The 19,339-nt window shown below is 45.5% G+C and overlaps 2 protein-coding genes and 1 non-coding gene across 4 annotated transcripts in view; 1 reads left to right on the plus strand and 2 right to left on the minus strand.

Annotated features, from left to right (window-relative positions):
* The window catches only part of ALPK2 (alpha kinase 2), a 152,837-nt gene extending 134,275 nt beyond the window's left edge, over positions 1-18,562 (minus strand). Inside the window, exon 1 of the mRNA XM_045042420.1 lies at positions 18,439-18,562. The gene's annotated coding sequence lies outside the window, so the exon portion shown is untranslated. The remainder of the gene's footprint in view (positions 1-18,438) is intronic.
* Positions 14,296-14,402, minus strand: LOC111557445. The gene has a single exon (XR_002737480.1). It is a non-coding gene; the product is annotated as a U6 spliceosomal RNA (small nuclear RNA).
* Positions 18,563-18,578: 16 nt separating the features above from the next.
* Positions 18,579-19,339, plus strand: part of MALT1 (MALT1 paracaspase) — a 64,130-nt gene continuing 63,369 nt past the window's right edge. For both annotated transcript variants that reach the window (XM_003995258.6, XM_011288150.4), the window contains exon 1: positions 18,579-18,850. In XM_003995258.6, coding sequence (XP_003995307.3) covers positions 18,579-18,850 — 272 coding nt within the window. The remainder of the gene's footprint in view (positions 18,851-19,339) is intronic.

Below are 19,339 nucleotides of genomic sequence, written 5' to 3' on the forward strand. Positions count from 1 at the left end.
TTCAGATGCTGTGTCTCCCTCTCTCTCTGCCCCTCTCCCACTCACACTCTGTCTCTGTCTCTCAAAAATAAATAAAAACATTAGAAAAAGTTTTTTAAACAAATCAGTTCCTGACGACGAGCAAATCATTTGTATTGCTGATGAAATAATCCTTACTTGTGCCACAATGCAGGACTGCCCATTGTTCGGCCAGCCCTTTCACTGCAAATAAAATGTCTCAAACCCTAAAAGCGCTAGGGATTCCCTCATTTTAATGTTCCCCCAGACGGGAAAGCTGAAACACTATAACAAAACAAAACAGCTCTACATTTTCAGCATTAACGTAACAACTTACTCCTTCACTTCACTCAAGTTTTGAAAACAAATATCAGTATCAACCCCTTAGTTTCCTAATGGGCTAACTCGCTCTCCAACCAGTCTGTAAGGTGTATGAGAAACACACGCTCACCCGATGCCTCCAGTAGGGAGCACGGCGCCCAGCTGGCAATGGCTCAAACCAATGTCTTTGAACGAATGGGCGAGTGGTAGATATTACCGTCTTCTCACGTGTGTTGCTCATGCTCTTTCAAAGGACTAACTTACCCAAAGGTGTGTAAAACACACTGCAGTTTATTCTGAGAAGGCGTAGCAGGTCCAACACCAGCCCCAGGAAAGACTGAAAGTTTTGAGATGTCATTCCCTAGAGCTGTTTTTTCGATTCCATTTTCTCCCCCATTTGGGTATTCCCTCTGCCCTTACCACACAGTGTTGTGGGATTTTTCCCCATAATTTTCATACCAATATAGAAGTAGTGATGAGAACAAAACATACAGTGCAGAAGAGTTTCAGCTCATTCTATCCGGAGTTTACAATGACCTTTAAAGCAGTTGGTTTCATTTTGTTTTTCTTTCTTTTTCTTTCTTTCTTTCTTTCTTTCTTTCTTTCTTTCTTTCTTTCTTTCTTCCTTCCTTCCTTCCTTCCTTCCTTCCTTCCTTCCTTCCTTCCTTTCTTTCTCTTTCTTTCTCTTTCTTTCTTTCTTTATTTCTTTTTTTTTCTTTTTCTTTTTTTTTTTTAAGATTCTTTATTTATTTGGAGAGAGAGAGAGGAGAGACAGAATCCCAAGCAGGCTCTGCACTAATAGCATAGAGCACGGCTTGGGGCTCGAACTCATAAACTGTGAGATCGTGACCTGAGCCGAGATCAAGAATTGGATGCTTAACCAACTGAGCCATGCAGGTGCCCCTAAAGCAGTTAGTTTTGAATTGCACCATGCATCTGAATCTCCTGGGGCTCTGTTCAAATGCAGGATTTAGGGACCCATTCCCAGAGATTCGGACTAAGTGGGTCTGAGTTCAAGGCCATATAACTTCATTTTTAACGACAACCCCCTACCCTCACCCCATGCAAGTAGCCAGTGAACCACAGGACAAAAATCACGAAGACACCAAAGGACAATCAGCCACCTGTTCACCATGTCATGTAATTAGATTTAGCCCCATATTTCTCTATTCTAGTTCAGACTGGAGTAGAAAAGTCTGTGATAAACATACTCATTATAGAGTTAGAGTAAGAGGACATCCCCTTTAATATTCAAGGTGCTCTTGTACTTTGTAAGTAAGGGATGACTGGTTACCTGATTAGAGAGTCTCTATTTCCTTAGGTTTGTTTATTCAGAGCTATTTCAAGTGTGGGCTTCCCAATCTATTGTGATGGCTTAGGCCACTGGTAAGAATTACTTATGCACTAACTTGTGAAACTCCACCCACTTTCATTAGCATATCTGCCCTAAATGTGTGGCCCTGGACACATTTTATCTCTCTGAAACTCCTTGGGTAAATGAGAATAATTATAACTCCTTTCTTGGGTTGATGTGGGGGTGAGTTACTCATGGACAAGGAAATATGGGTAATTTTTGGAGGGTAATTCGTGTAAAAATTAACGTTGGTCCCAGAAGAAATCTTGAGTATATCTCTCTCCAGCCTTAGAACTCAGCAAGCAATAGTTTTTGCTGTAGTTAAATCTTTTCAACCATCCATATGTACATACATGTACCGTATCAGACATTGGCTGATGGTGGAGAATTTCTTCTATCTTGGCTAAGAAAGTGTCAGATGTTTTACTCTTCCACTGATGACTCCTTCCTGAAAGTCTTTTGTGTACCCTCCCCTGTCAGAAGAAATAACTTGTTCTAGAATGTTCTCATGGCATCCGTGTGAGTCTCATATTTTTCAGATAAATTTCTAGAAATGGAATTGTTAGATCAAACAGTAAGTGCGTTTTTCATTTTGATAGATACTGTAAAATTGTCCTTCAAATAATTATGCAAATTTATATTCTTCCCAGCAATATATGAGATACCAGATTTTTTTTTATTATATGAAATTTATTGTCAAATTAGTTTCCATTCAACACCCAGTGCTCATCCCAAAAGATGCCCTCTTCAATGCCCATCACCTACCCTCTCCTCCCTCCCACCCCCCATCAATCCTTAGTTTGTTCTCAGTTTTTAAGAGTCTCTTATGCTTTGGCTCTCTCTCCCACTGTAACCTCTTTTTTTTCCTTCCCCTCCCCCATGGGTTTCTGTTAAGTTTCTCAGGATCCACATAAGAGTGAAAACTTATGGGAGATACCAGATTTGAAACACAATATAGTAGCAGAATTTTTTATTTGCTAATCTAATAGTTGGATTAGTATTAATCTATTATTTAAGTGCATTTGTGTCATTTAAAAAGAAGTGTCCCATTTGAATGATTTTTGTCTGTGAATTATCCATATTCTTTGCCCATCTTTCTGTTGATAATTCATCTTTTAAAATTATGAGTACTTTATATGTGAATAGTACCCCTTGTCCTAATATATTTACCAGTTTGTCACTTGCATCTGGCACCATGCTATTTCTCCACGAACAAAATCTTCATTTGTGCGTACATAAATTCACCAATCTTTTCTTTCAAATCTTCTGAGATTTTTCATATTCAGAAGGCCCTTTCTACTCTCAATGTAAAGACATTCTCCTGAATTCTTTTCCTATATTTTTATGGTTTCACTTTTTTAAATATTCTCAGGGCTCTGGGGTGGCTCAGTCGGTTGGGCATCATCTCTTGATTTCAGCTCAGGCCGGGCTCGCAGGGTTGGTGGGATCGGGTCCCGCATTGCCGGGCTCTGTGCTACCAGCACGGAGCCTATTTGGAATTCTCTCTCTGCCCCTCCCCTGCTCACGCACACGCTCACACGTACACACATGCGCACACTCTCTCCTCAAAATAAAAATAAACTTTAAAACAATACATAAAAATAAAATAAAATAGTATCTAAAATTTTGATACAGTTGGAACTTCCTTTAGTGTGACGCATGACTTAAGGAAACAATTTTTTTTTCCCCATTTGTCTCAACACCCAACTAGTCAAAATCAAATTTCTCCCACTGATTCAAAATGCCATCTTCATTATAATTTAAGTTCTCATCTATTTTGGGTTTCTTTTACAGTCCTGTATTCTGTTCCATTGACCTGCTTACCCATGTGTGATGCGAAACCACGTGAGTACTTATGGCTTCTTAAATCTGTTTTGATATTTGAAAAGGGCTGGTCTCTTCTCATTACTCTTGTTTTTCAAAAACGTCCTCGTTGTTTCCTATTTACTCCTCCACATGAACTTTATAATCATCCTGTCTCGTCCCCTCTGCCAAAACCCTGTTGGTGATATGATCAGATCAGAACTTCAGAAAGATCATTCTGGCTACAGTGCAAAGAAGCGTGCACGGGGGACGACCAGCATGATGCTGTCGTAGGAGTTCGCGAGAGAGATGAGGGTACCTTGGCCCGGGATGGTGGCAGCAGAGACAGAAACGAAAGAGGATCGAGTGCCGTGGAGGAATAAAAAGTGGTTGGTGATGAATATGTTTAGGAAGAGGGGCGTGGTTTCCCAGCCTTGCCTGAAGCAACCCTGAGATTTAGTCCGGTTCTATATAGGCCCCAATCTGGATCAATCCAAGGATGCAGGGTTAGTTTGAGAGTTGTCCTGAAAATCAGGGTCCTCTCGGGAAAAGACACAGATAGAGCTCCTCATAAGGAAATATCGTGGGTTCAGACAGGACACCCCAAAGTGAACTGCCTCCCCCTATCGTCAGGAATTAGGCACCAGGAATACCAGACCGGCTTCTAGAGCATCCCACAGGCTGTGGGGTGCACCCAAGTGGCATTAGTGTAATCTTAGACATTCTGCCATATCACATTTGAGGCCTGCAGATCCAACTTGTGGTTAGTGAAGAAAAAAAAAGATGATGGTTCAAAAGTTTTCCTTTCTTCAGCTCCTCAAAAAGTTAAACATAATTACTCCTAGGTAAACACCCACAAGAGTCAGAAGTAGGGACTCAACGAGATCCTTGTACAATAAGGTTCACAGCAGCACTGCTCCCCATATCCAAAAGGTGGAAACAGCCCAAGTATCCACCATCAGATGCATAAATAAAATGTGGCATATACATACAATGGAGTATCGTTCAGCTTTCAAAAAGTAGAACGTTCTGAAAATGCTACAACATGGATGAACCTAGAAAGTGTCATGTTAAGTTACACAAGCCAGAAATAAACAGACAGATATTGTATGATTCAACTTACATCAGGAATCTAGAATAGGCAAATTCATAGAAACAGGAAGCTGCAAGGAGGTCACCAGGGATAGGGGGAAAGGGAGAAATGGGAAGTTACTCTGTAGCAGATACAGAGCTTCTGTTTGGGATGATGCGAAAGTTCTGGGAATAGACTGTGGCTATGGTCGCCCAAAACCGAGAACTTAATGCCACTGAATTCTACACTTACAAATGTTTACAATGGTAAATTTTTGTATTATGTATATTTTACCAAATTTGAAAAGAATGTGTTTTTGTAAAGCTTTCTTTTCTGATGAAAGAACGTGTCACCACCAAGGCACATTACACTCATATGATTATGGTTATATATTTTTTTTAATGTTTATTTTTTTTAAACGTTTATTTATTTTTGAGACAGAGAGAGACAGAGCATGAACGGGGGAGGGGCAGAGAGAGAGGGAGACACAGAATCAGAAGCAGGCTCCAGGCTCTGGGCCATCAGCCCAGAGCCCCACGCGGGGCTCGAACCCACGGACCACGAGATCTTGACCCGAGCCGAAGTCGGACGCTCAACCGACTGCGCCACCCAGGCGCCCCTAATGTTTATTTATTTTTGAGACAGAGACAGAGCGTGAGCAGGGGAGGGGCAGAGAGAGACGGAGACACAGAATCCGAAGCAGGATCCAGGCTCTGAGCTGTCAGCACAGAGCCCGACACGGGGCTCAAACCCACGAACTGTGAGATCGTGACCTGAGCTGAAGTCAGATGCCCAACCGACGGAGCCACCCAGGCGCCCCTATGGTTATATATTGTATTAGCTGTCTGAGATCTAGGTACTATAGTGTAGGCCATACACCTTCTCACCCCAAACAATGCAAAATATTTTGGGAAACAAACTACATAGCCCACATCTCCGGAAATCCCCTCCCAAGCAGCTAACCACAAAGGGAGGAAACATAACAGGGTGAAACCAAAAGTTTGCAGTGAAAACTCAGAGTCCATGTTATTTCATTCACTGCTAGATAGACGCAATGCAACTGGGCACTCAGGAATGATACGATTCGAGCCTTTAAGCTTTCTCTGCCTCGATGTTTCTTTACTCCATATTTTAGGGATATGCCTGTTCCCAAATATCTTGTGAAGCAAGTAGGTCTAAAGCATTCAATTAAACAGAAGATGTTTAAAACTCACTTGACCAATGACCTAAATATTAAGTCACCAGAGTTAGGAGCATCCACTGCTGAGTTCTGAAGACCACTGCGGATGAAGCTGAGTTATGGTTGGTCCAACCGATGTTACAAATGACCTCGGGCTCAAGGCTGTAGAGCTGCCAATACTATTTCCAGGCAAAAACAAAAAACAAAACAATTTCTTCCAGAGACACCCTTAATGGAATATGTCATAAAATGTCAGAACATCTAAATGGAATAATGAGCAACCCATAGAGTGAATAGTAACATGCTATCCAGAAAAAGAACATTGGTTAATATTGGTTAATATTGTACAAATAAGTGGATATGAGTTACTTACAGTGATAAAATCCTCTGGCAAAAAATTTCTAGAAGCAAAGTCCATCATTGTCAAAACTTAGAAGCAACCAAGCTGTCCTTCCATAGGTGGGTGGAAAAATAAACTGTGGTACATCCAGACAGTGGAATATTATTCAGCACTAAAAAGAAATCAGCTATCAAACCATGAAAAGGCATGGAAGGGCCTTAAATGCATATTATCAAGTGAAAGCCAACGTGAAAAGGCTACGTACTGTATGATTCCAATGATATGACATTCTGGAAAAAGCAAAACCATGGAGACAATAAAAAAAAAATCAGTAGTGGGGCACCTGGGTGACTCAGTCGGCTGAGCGTCCAACTTCGGCTCAGGTCATGATCTCGCGGTCCGTGAGTTCGAGCCCCGCGTCGGGCTCTGTGCTGACGGCTCAGAGCCTGGAGCCTGCTTCAGATTCTGTGTCTCCCTCTCTCTCTGACCCTCCCCTGTTCATGCTCTGTCTCTCTCTGTCTCAAAAATAAATAAACATTAAAAAATTTTTTTTTAAAAATCAGTAGTTGCCAAAGATGAATAGGAACACGGATTTTTTAGGGCAGTGAAAATACTCTGTATTATAATGCTGGGTATATGTCATTATACATTTGTCTAAACCCATGGAATATACAACACCAAGCGTGAATTTTAAAGTAAACTATGGAATTTTTTTAATGTTTATTTATTTGTTTTGAGAGAGAGAGCAAAGGAGGGAAAGAGAGAGAGTTAGAAAGAGAATCCCAAGCAGGCTCCTTGCTGCCAGCTCAGAGCCTGAGGCAGGGCTCGATCTCACCAACCATGAGATCATGACATGATGTGAGCTGAAATCAAGAGTAGGACACTCAACCGACTGAGCCACTCAAGCACCCCTGAACTATGGACTTTTGGTGCTTACGATACATCACAGTAGATTCATCAGTTCTAACAAATGCATCATTCTGGTGAGTGATGTTGATAATGGGGAAGCTATATAGGTGTGGGGACAAGGGGTATGCAGGAAATCTCGGTATCTGCCTCTGTTTTGTTGTAAACCTAAAACTGCTCTTTAACAAATGAAGTTAAGGGGCGCCTGGGTGGCTCAGTCGGTTACGCATCTGACTTCGGCCCAGGTCATGAACTCATGGTTCATGAGTTCGAGCCCCACATCAGGCCCTCTGCTGTCAGCTTGGAGCCTACTTTAGGTCTTCTGTTTCCCTCTCTCTGCCCTTCCCCCACTTGTGCTCTCTATCTCTCTCTCAAATAAATAAACTAAAAAAAAAAAAAAAAAAAAAAGAATATGCCACACCAAAATACGCCACTTGGGCATAATGATTATTTTAAGCTGAAGACATTTGAGACTCGGCAGATGCTCTAAGAACTTCCCCTATCAGACTAAAAGCAGGAACTTCTGGGAAGTAAGGATGCCATAAATTCCTCTTCGGGGCCCATCTACTCCCAGAAGGGAGAACATGAATTAAACTTACTCCAAATCCCTTCTCCAGGACAATTCTATGACCCTGAAGATGGAAAGACCACTCATACCTATACAGACACACTTTATCACACACTTTCTTTTCCTCATCTTGTTTCCTAAAACCCGTCTGCCTTTCCTAAAGAAACCTATTTGCAAAGTTACAAATCTTTTCTAAGAGTGACTTACTTACCATTTTTTTTTTAATTTTTTTTTCAACGTTGTTATTTATTTTTGGGACAGAGAGAGACAGAGCATGAACGGGGGAGGGGCAGAGAGAGAGGGAGACACAGAATCGGAAACAGGCTCCAGGCTCTGAGCCATCAGCCCAGAGCCCGACGCGGGGCTCGAACTCCCGGACCGCGAGATCGTGACCTGGCTGAAGTCGGACGCTTCACCGACTGCGCCACCCAGGCGCCCCTCAAAAGGGATCTTAAGGGTGGGTGGCTTAGTCGGCTAAGCACCAGACTCGATCTAGGCTCAGGTCACGATCTCATGGTTTGTGAGATCGAGTCCCAAGACAGGTTCTGCACTGATAACTCAAAACCTGCTGGGAATACTCTGTCTCTCCCTCTCTCCCTGCCCCTTCCTCCCTCACATACTCTCCTCTCCCTCTCTTTCTCAAAATAGATAAATACTTTAAAAAAAAAAAAAGGGATACTAAAAAAAAAAAAAAGAAAACCTATTTGTTCTTCCCATAAGAAGCCTTTTCTCCCACCCCTTTCTTCTACTAAGTTCAGTATATGGATCCTTTAACCATTTAATAAACCAGCTCCTTTCTTTGATGGTTCTCCTGTGCATGCAAAATAAACCTTTTCTACTGTTCATTTGTCTTTTGTCGGTGTCGTTTGCTGGTCCCAAGTACTGAACCTAGGAGGGTAGAAGACAGTTTCCCCCCTCCCCTACTGCAAAAAAGGGAATTTGTTGGCTCAGCCGACTGAACTGCAGGAAAGGCAGATGTGAGCCGGGCTCAGGCACGACCACAGTCAGAGACTGGGGCACCAGTGATCCTTCCTTCTCAGTGTACCGGTCACTTTTTTCCACCACATTACTGCCTGCTTCCACGCAGCTGTTGGGGACACGGCCACCAAACAGCTCAGATTTACACCTCACAGCATTGCCACATGACACAGCCTGGAACCCTCTTCATCTGGTCGAAGGTCAGAAACCCCAGGGACTGGCCAAGTTTGGGGAAGATGCCTTTCCAGACAATCACTGAGTTAAAGAAACAGATTGGTAAGAGTCTGGGGTCTCCCACTGAACCACACATTGAGAAGCAGTATTTCTGAGACAGGAGTTCTATTCCAGGCAGACGGAACAATGACCACCCGCTGCACAGTCCTTCCAGATGGCATTGCGAAGACCTCAGAAACAGTGGCCTCACGTGGCTCCCTTGGCATAGGAATCCCCCATTTCTTGGGCATCTTGAATCCCTGGATTTCTCTGCTAGCTGAGTTGGCAGGCGTGGGTGGGGAGCAGCGGAATCAAGCCATGAATCACAGCCAGTCCACATGGAGCCTTTTTTTTTTTTTTTTTTTTTTTTTTTTTGGCTTGTCAACAACGCTCAACTCCCAGAGGGTTGGACCCTTCTCGATTCTGTCTTGCTTTTACTCAGACAATTTCTGGAGCAACGTCGGCTGGTATTCTAGGCTCCCATCTTCTCTACTATGTATGTCCTAAGTTTCCGCCCCCCGCCTCCGTACTCCCTCGATTCCGTGTTATTTGTCTTAGAAACTCAGACCCCAAACTAAACTGTGCTGTGCTCCTCCTCTCTGGAGTGGCTCTTGGATTACCTAATTATCAAATTAACGGGAATGAGGACGGAGGGAAGATCAGTCCTCGTTCCCCCACACCGTGCCCACTGCCAGCTGCCTTCATCTCGTCTCTCGGGTGGCTCGCTTCCCCTTCTGCTGAGACCCATCCTGCACTGTTACCCATAAAAGAACGTAAGAGAAGTGTCTCTACATTGTGAAGACTGTGTGACACGCCCTTCAAAGCTTTAGGGAGATAAATTTAGACATAAAACAGGAAGTAATTCTCTGTGTGGCTGAGAGTGATCTAAGGGAAGTTATTGCCCCAAGATATTTTAAAGCCAAGGTGTGGGGGAGTAGTTCTTAAAGACTCAGGTGGATCGGAATCACCTGGGAGGCTGTTAAACTGCACATTGTTGGTCCCATCCCAGAGTTTCTAGTCTGTAGGTTTGGAGTGGGGCCTGAGAATTTGCATTTCTAAAAAACCGACGCTGTTGGTCCAAGGACCACAGACCGAGAACTACTATGTAGAGGTTCAAGAGGGGCAGAAAACCTCTCTAGGCCACAGGGCTCTCCTCCGAAACTGAAGGTGTTGGGCTAGGTCAGCCAAAGTTCTCTTTAGCGCTGACATTCCACGCATACAGCGTTAAGCGGGAGACTACGTGTGTACTTGCGTGAAGCTATTCTCATTAGCACAAAATAACCATTGATTACCTATATTAAGATACCATAAAAATTTCCAGGAGAGGGGAGCCTGGGTGGCTCAGTCAGTTAAGCGGCCGACTCTTGGTTTCGGCTCAGGTGATGATCTGATTTCATGAGTTCGAGCCCCGCGTCTAGCGCTGTGCTGGCAGCGTGGAACCAGCTTGGGATTCTCTTTCTCTCCCTCTCTCTCTCTCTGCCCCTCCCCAAGCCGTGCTGTCTCTGTCTCTCTTAAAATAAATAAATAAATAAATAAATAAATAAATAAATAAATAAATAAATAAATAAACTTTACAAAATTTCCAGGAGCTTAAGAGCTCTGCTCTGTATACAACAAAACCCCACGAAATAAAATTCATTACGGTCACCGACGAAAAATTTAAATTATAGAGTATTTAAAAAAAATTTTTTTCAACGTTTATTTATTTATTTTTTGGGACAGAGAGAGACAGAGCATGAACGGGGGAGGGGGCAGAGAGAGAGGGAGACACAGAATCGGAAACAGGCTCCAGGCTTTGAGCCATCAGCCCAGAGCCTGACACGGGGCTCGAACTCACGGACCGCGAGATCGTGACCTGGCTGAAGTCGGACGCTTAACCGACTGCGCCACCCAGGCGCCCCTAGAGTATTTTAAATAAATGCCCTTATTCATATCCATATTCATAATTCACTGTGAATTATTCATAGTGCCAACTAGCCTCCTACAAAAATGTTTCAAAGAAAAGTTTTCACCGACAAGGCTTTACGGAACAAATGAATAATGAGCATACAAGGCTTAGCATGTAACTAATGTTTTAAAGGCCTTAAATATGATTTAAGCTATCGGTCAACTAAACAGGTACTTCTTCTCACCTTTCCTCTAACAAATAAATATTACTCGCATTTTAATTTAATACTATGTCCATTCAGCTGAAATAGCCATGCTTGTTCCCAAAATCTAATTTTAGCAAATAACAAATATGGTACAACTTGCTCTGTCAGTCATTTAAACCTTGCCCCTCTGCCTCACACTAATGAATTGCATTTACATGTTAATTGGCTTAACTTGATCCTGGAGCAGCTGCAGTTACCCTCCCTGGCTGGTCTTTGATCACATGTTCTCCTCCCTCTGGGACCTAGTGCCTTTCTACTCAAAACCTCAGGATGGAAGGGGACTTAGTGTCTAGTCCCCTCCCCCAGTCCGACCCACCAAATATGTGTTCAGGATACTATCCCAAGGAATTCCCAAACTCAAAGCCATCAGGAACTTTGAATCCATCACTCATCTTTGGGAAAGTCTGCTAAGGTCCTCCATCAGTCACCCCAGAAGACAGAACAGGTCACCTCTGGAGGCAAATGCAGTTAATCTCCTTTCTACCTAAGGGGGTTCACATGCAGGGGTCAATGTCATTAACTAGGTAGGTGTGGTCGTGGCTGCCACATTTTTTTTTTTCAACGTTTTTATTTATTTTGGGGACAGAGAGAGACAGAGCATGAATGGGGGAGGGGCAGAGAGAGAGGGAGACACAGAATGGGAAACAGGCTCCAGGCTCTAAGCCATCAGCCCAGAGCCTGACACGGGGCTCGAACTCAACGGACCGCGAGATCGTGACCTGGCTGAAGTCAGACGCTTAACCGACTGCGCCACCCAGGCGCCCCGCTGCCACATTTTTTAAAATGTATCAATTATACCATTGGTATCCAGGAAATAATCATGCCTCCATTGCTCAGATTCGTTTAGCTTTCTGGGCCCACCATTCCTAATCCTAGTTTATTTCTCTTTCTTCCTGGCCCATCTCTAGGTCTTTGATAAGTCCCTGGAAAACTATTTAGCTGTAATACGCTGACAATACAGAAATCCTAAGATCCAAAACTTTTCTTTGAGGACACCTGGGTGGCTCAATCAGTTGAGCGTCCAACACTTGACTTCAGCTCAGGTCATGATCCCAGGGTCATGGGAACAAGCCCTGCATTGGGCTCTGCACTGAGCCTGGAGCTTGCTTGGAATTCTCTTTCTCCTTTTCTCTCTCTGCCCCTCTCCCCCACTCATGCCCGCTCTCTCTCTCTCTCTCTCTCTCTCTCTCTCTCTCCCTCTCTCAGAAACAAAAACTTTGCCTTGCTACTTTCTCGTGTTTATATAATTTATCTCTCCAACAAGACCGTAAGTTCCTAGGAAACACAGATTCTGTTTTATATTTTGTTTCCCTTGACAGCTGTGTCTGAAGGGATAGCCAGGATCTGAAACTCCAGGTCCCCTTGCCAGTCAATATCTGAAACTCCAGGTCCCCTTGCCAGTCAATGTCTGGTTGGTTCCCAAGGGCCACATAAATGGAAGAGGGGAATGTTATACATGGGACATTAAAGGCCCTTACCACCACTGAGTGAGGGACGCCAAAATCCTTATGGCGGGATTCCATGTTGATGAAATGACACAGACTAATAGGGAACCACTACTTTGCAGTGAGGCCTAGAGCAGATTGGCCCCGTCTGCTCTCTCCGTACTTCCTGTCTTTAGATGCCCCCCTCATCCCACATTGCCTTTCAGCTTCATGACTAAATCCCCATCCCACCCCTGGTCTAGTTGGCCTTGGTTCCAAGGACCAAGGGTCGGAGTCAGGCATTCGCAAACAAAATAGCAGGATACAACAGGACCTAATAAGCAGAGTGAGCCAGCATTTGTATAGAACAGAAATACAAATAGTCAGGAAGAGAAAAGTGACAAAAGATTGGCTGAGGGTTAAGTCAGGATCGCTCAGAGGATAGTGTGTGCCTACCATCTCGATGTTCTTTTAAGGTAAGCTGGCCAATTTTTCCTGCACCAGCAGTATGGTCCCTTGATTGAGGTACTCTCAACGGCCCTGGTTCTTTGGGACCCTGGCTGAGCAGGTCAGCTCTGAGCCCCTCCTGGGGAGGAAGGGGAACTCAAAGGCGGACTGGGGACAGGGCAGGGAGCACTGTCCATGGTAGGAGCCAGACGCCTACAGGAAGAATAAAGAGCCTTTCTCTTGTAAGAGTGAGCCTACTGGATGGACCCCTTTCTCCTGGGCCCTCTACTGGTCTTTGCTTCTCCCACTTTTAATATTCTGACTCTGTGGAAGTAGAGAGAAGGAATCCAAGTAGCCTTTGGCCCCTTGTCTGTCATCAGAAGTCCATCTTGCACTATGCCCTTGATTGCATCATTGACATAAAGAAATACTTGTTCTCTAAAGGTGGAACGAAAGGCAGAGATTGTGGGGTGTGCCCAGAGCAAAGATTCTCACCTTAGCTTGCATATTAGAATCAGAAGCAGAATTCAGAAAGAATCTCAGGGACCAGGCAGCATCCCCAAGCCAATTAAATAAGAATCCTGGGTGTTAACACCCAGAAATCAGAGTACTGTAAAACTCCCCAAATAGTTCTAATGTGTAGTCAAGGCTGAGCCTCACTGCCCTGGAGATTAAGCCTCCCTTCTTAAGCCTGACCGTACATTAAAATAACTTGAGGGATATGAAAACCTACTGCTGCCCCACCTGAGACCAATTAAAATTAGAGTCTCTGAGGACTATAGCCGGGTGTCAGCATGTCTCTAAGGTTCCTCGGGTGCCTCTTTTTGTGTGTACGTAGTAAATCATGTACAACGTAAGATTTACTATTTTCGCCATTTTTAAGCATACAACTCAGCGGCATTAAGTCCTTTGACAATGTTGCGCAACTGTTGTCATTGTCTATTTCCAGAACTTTTTCAGTGCCCCAAACAAAAAAGTGTATCCATCAAACAATGACTCCCCATTCCCTTCTCCCCCGCAAGCCCTAGTAATCTCTATTCTACCCTCTGTCTCTGTGAATTTGTCTCTTTTCGGTACCTCGTATAGTTAGAATCATGCAGTATTTATCCTTTTGTGACTGGTTTATTTCGCTTACGCGTCATGCTTTCTAACTTCATCCATGTTGTAACATGTGTCAGAATTTCCTACCTTTTCAAGGCTGAATAATATTGTACTGCCTGTATACACCACATTTTGTTTATCAATGCATTTGTTAATGGACATTTGGACTGTCTGCCTTTTGGCTACTGTGAATAATGAGCCTATGAATCTGTTTGAGTCCTGCTTTCCATTCTTTTGGTTAGAGACCCAGAAGTGGGTATGCATAAGGTACCCACTCATAAGGTAATGGTAGGTCTAATTTTTTTCCAATTTCATTTTGATATAATTGATGCACAGCACTGTAGAAGTTTAGGGTGTACAGCATGATGATCTGACATATATCAAATGATTAGCACAAGAAGTTTAGTCAACATCCATCATCTCACACAGATGCAAAAGAAAAATACAAAACGCTTCACAAATCTGCGGCAATCCTTGCTCAGGGGCCATGTTCATTTTCTCTGTATTGGCCCAATTTTAGTGTAGGTTTATGCTTTTTGATGAACTGCCATGCCCTCGTGTGATTTTTAAGTATAGCCAAAGATGAGAAACACCAGTGTTCCTCCCACATCCTAGGAGAGTACTGACTGGCAGTTGGTAAATATTATTGAATGACTTCCTTCATAAATTGCATTGTAGCCCCATGCAGTTGCTTTTGTCACAAAGTCAAAAGACTATTGGGTGGATTAATGGTACTCTTTTTGAAAACCCCAACCCCGACAGTCTCATGGCCATGAGACCTAGCACCTCAACTGCTGTTCCCACCTTCAGCTGAACTGCGTCCCCCATAATTTGTTGGTAATGACCATTTGAATACAAGAGTTTCTGAATGATTGCTTTGAAGGTCATGAATTAGAACTGCTTCAAGACTTTTCATATCACAATGCCACATCTATTATGACATGTGAAATTATTTCTATCATAATACCAGTGCTCAGATACGTTTTCTCGAATAGAAAGGAAAGGTGGTGATATCAGCATGACATGTTGTATTCATAAAGCACTGCTAAACTATCTGTTGATAGATGAACTCATCGGAGTTCAAGAGCAGCGGGATGAATGAATGGGGCACAGAGGATTTTTAGGGCAGTGAGAACACTCTGTATGACACCATAATGGCGGATACATGTTATTATACGTTTGTCTAAACCCACAGAATGTACCACACCAAGAGTGAACTCTGATTTAAACTATGGACTAAGGGTGATTATGTGTCAGTGAAGGTCCGTCAGTTGTAACAAATGTACCACTCTGCTGCAGGATGATGACAAGGGGGGAGGTTGTGCATGTGTGGGAGCAGAGCGTATATGGGAAATCTCTTTTCCTTCCCCTCAGTTTTGCTGTGAATCTGAAACTGCCCCCTTCCCCTCCCCCCAAAAACAAGCCTTAATAAATACTACCCTTTAACAGTACTTGGCACAGAGCCTGGAACAAGGTAGGCATCCAGTAAATATTCGTTAATGATTGAACGAATGAATGGATGAATCAAACAATCGATTCAGACAACTGAATGTTGTCTTTACCGTGGATGATTCATCATGATGGAAAGGTATGGAATACTATTACAACACCTAGTCACTATTTCAAAGTTGACATCAGAACGGGAAAATTCCCCTAACCCTTTGGGAGATGGCAACAAGAAGGGTCTGCGGCGGATGTCGAGAGCCTTATGTCTGACGGTGCCCCGGGTGGGCTCAACACAGAGCTGAGTCAGAGGTCATGAGGGTTGCTGGTATGGAATAGAGGCGAAAGAGAAGGGATGCCATTTAAGTCACAGGACTCCTGTTTCCTTCCCCTCTGCTGTATACCGATCCCAACACCTGCAGGGCTTCTCCCACCCTGGGCCCTTGAAAACCTGTCCAGGTATGAAATAACATGTTGTTCCGGCATTTTTTAAAGTACCATCTAGACTCAAATTGTGTAAAGGAAAGGAAATCTATGAGTCAGTTTCCAGATTTGTATTTGCAAGATTACATCAATGAATTTCCATAGAAAGAAACCAGAAGTTTCTTGCAGATTGTCTGGATTCACAAAGATGTACGTCACTTTCAACAAATGAGGAAGAACTCCTAAGTAGATCCTCTGAAGATGTGCATGAACTTTTAAGGTGCGTTTAAAAGCCAGATCTCCACTCTCAATTTTTCTCTTACCTGTGTAAGATTGTGATGGCTGGTCTAGGAAAAGAAGCTAAATTGCTCTTTGTTATTTTGTTCCCAAAATGAATGTGGCAATTTTGAGAGTACTGATACACCCTGCATCTACTTCTCCCAGACACTCCTTGTATGTATACATCAGCATCTCTAATTTAATTCTCGTAACATCATTTGAAGCAGGTGCTATTATCTGCCGCTCCTTACAGATGTAGAAATTGAAGCTGAAAGGTTAAGGAATTTGCCTAAAGTCCCGTCACCAAGTGGCAGCATCAAGATTCAAATTTGGGGTTAATTCTGGGGCACCTGGGTGGCTCAGTCAGTTGAGCATCTGACTTCGGCTCAGGTCATGCTCTCGCGGTCTCTGAGTTCGAGCCCCGCTTCAGGCTCTGTGCTGACAGCCTGGGGCCTGCTTGAGATTCTGTGTCTCCCTCTCTCTCTGACCCTCCCCCGTTCATGCTCTGTCTCTCTCTGTCTCAAAAATAAATAAACGTTAAAAAAAAATTTTTTTTTTTAAATTTGGGGTTAATTCTAAAGGCTCTGTTTTTCCTATTAGACCACTATGCTCCTTAAGAGAACCCCAGGGGGTGAAATTACATGATAAAAATATTAATGTTTGATCGGGAGGAGAAAAAGACCAATCATAAAATGTAACGTCAGTTCAAAGTAGAGGCTGAAGGGTGGCGGCTGGAATGGCTGCATAGGTTATACAACTGCAAGGCAGGAGGCCCCCTGGCTGGCTCAGTCCATACAGCACACAATTCCTGATCTCAGGATCAAGAGTTCAAGCCCCACATTGGGGGTGGGGCCTACTTTAAGAAAATAAAGTTTCCACGTGTAAAACAGGACCCAGTCTGGAGTGACATGAGATAGGCAGTCCTCCTGGCGGGAGACTAGAAGCTGAGAGGGACTGACACCAGTCAGTATCTAGCTGAGCTGTATTGGATGAAGAAGCACCTGACCAAACTGGGAAGGAGTCTCACTGGGTAAATAAGATAGATGTGCATTTCACCCCTACGCACCTATGAGAAGCTGCATAAGCCACATCTTGCACACAGCAGACTTAGAAACAAGAAGTCTGTTGAGTCTCAACTAATAAAGACTAGACAGATAAAACCTCAAAGACTTGATTTCCCTAATTGGCACATGCAGCTAATAGACGCTCATAAGATACACGTTCAGTGTCTAAAAACAAAACAGGACAGCACTAGAAGTGATTGGGAAGGATTGACCAAGTCAAACTGAATGTGAAACAAGCTTTTGCATTTGTAAGGATAATAGCTAGCATTTATGATCTACTCTGTGACAAGCCCAGTTAAGTGCTTTACATAATCAACTCCTTGACTCTGGTAACAACTCCACATATACCACGACATTTTCAGTCCCATTTTAACAGATGAGGCAGAGAATTATGAAGATGACGCAGAGAATTAAGTAACTGGTTCACGGTCATAAAAACTAGAATCGAGCAGATCTTTCTGGATCTAAAAAGGTCGTGCACTTAGCCGTTATACTGCATTCTGAACTCCGATTTACACCGGATGAAAAAGTATAGTGACTGCTTGTGCTCAAATGTGATGGAGACTGTATGGAACAACTACGTAGCCAGAAGAAAGAGAGACTTTGGGTGCCCAAATTGCTATAAAACATCCTGGTGTCCTGTGTGATGAAAACATTAATGGCACCAGAAATCGGGCCAGGAAGCCTTGTGTACCTGGCGGGTTTCATAAGTAGATGGCCTGCTTTTGCCCCAAACTATCCCGTAGTTGTCTGTGGGTGGCAGTCCGACTCGGAGGAAACCAGGCAATTCCTGCTAAAAACAATCATCTCCAAGATCTGCAGACCAGTTTACAAAAAAAAAGTCTGGGCACAGATTTCGAGCAAATTTCCTTTAGGTATCTGGACGTCTAGGAACCACTGCCCTTAGCCACGCCGTGGTACACATCAAAGCCTAAAACGAGGTCGCCAAGCGCGGGTGCCGGTAGCGCCGCCGGACACAACGCAAGTCACCGAGTCAGCTGAGCGCGACCGGGGGTGGGGGGATGGGGGGGCCGGCGATGGAGAGCCGCGTGCTTCCCTCTCCGGCGTGAGGCAATCCTCCTCCCACGGTCTCGGGAAGCCCCGACGTAGCACGCTTCCTCGCCGGAGCGCAGCCGCCCGAGCGTAGCTCCTCCACCGCTTCCTCCCCCGGCTGCAACCACCCGACCCTCCCGGCTCAGCCCCGACTCCACCTCTCCGGCCTCGGTGCGCGCGCCGCCGCGAGCGGGCGGCGGCGACCAGGGCAAAGGAGACGCGCGGGCGCGCGTACGCGCGCAGGGGGGCGGCCCCGCCCGAAGCCCCGCCCCCTCGGCACGGCCGGCGCGCCCCGCCGGCTCGGCTCCCCGAGGCAAACCTGTCTCGGCCGGGCGGGGAGCAGAGCTTCCTCCTCTGAGCGCGGTGCGTCGTCGCCCGATTTGTCCTTCCGCCCCTGCCTCCGCGGCTCCGGGGCCGGCGAGGGAGCGAGCGGAAGGTGCGCTGGAGCCCAGGCCCGCGATGCGGCCGGCGGGAGCCGCGGCCGTCGCGGGGTCGTCGGCGCGGGACGCGTCGCTGTGCGGGGAGCTGCTGCAGGCCCCGCCGCCCCCGGCCTCGCAGCCGCCTCCGGCCGCGCCCTCGGGCCCGCCGCTCCCCGCTCCGAGCGCGACCCTCAACCGTCTTCCGGAGCCGCTGCTGCGGAGGCTCAGCGGGAGCCTGGACCGAGCGCCCGAGGGCCGGGGCTGGAGGAGGCTGGCCGAGGTGGCGGGGAGTCGGGGGCGCCTCCGGCTCAGGTGAGGGACGAGGGCGCGGGGGGCGTGGGGGCAGGGGCGGGGTCACGCGGGGCGGGCTGGGGCCGGGGGCGCGCGGGGGAGCGAGCGGGCACGCGAGTTGGGGGGGTGGGGACCGCCGCTCCGGGCGCTGGGGTGCGGCAGGGGTCGCCCGCGTGGAAGGGGCGCAGAGGGGAGATCTCTCGGTCGGGAAAGTCGTGGGAATGCCGGAGACTGGAGGTTAGACCCTCCTCCCCTTGAGCTGAAAGGGAGAAGTGGAGATCGACCCGGGGGGGGGGGGGGGGGGGTTGGAGAGGAGGAAATCTGTCTGGAAACCACTAGGATAGGGCAGTCATTCCAGAGGACTTAACAGACAAAAGAACGGCAGACCTGGAAGACCTAAGGAAGGTTAGGAAGGAGAAGTGCAGATCAAGAGATAATGAGAGCGAAGGGCTCGGGTGCAGGATTTGGAAGTTTTTATAATAGGGAGAGAATGAATGATGGTGGGAAAGA

This window comes from Felis catus, chromosome D3, assembly GCF_018350175.1.
Source record: "Felis catus isolate Fca126 chromosome D3, F.catus_Fca126_mat1.0, whole genome shotgun sequence".
In the NCBI taxonomy this organism is placed as follows: domain Eukaryota; kingdom Metazoa; phylum Chordata; class Mammalia; order Carnivora; family Felidae; genus Felis; species Felis catus.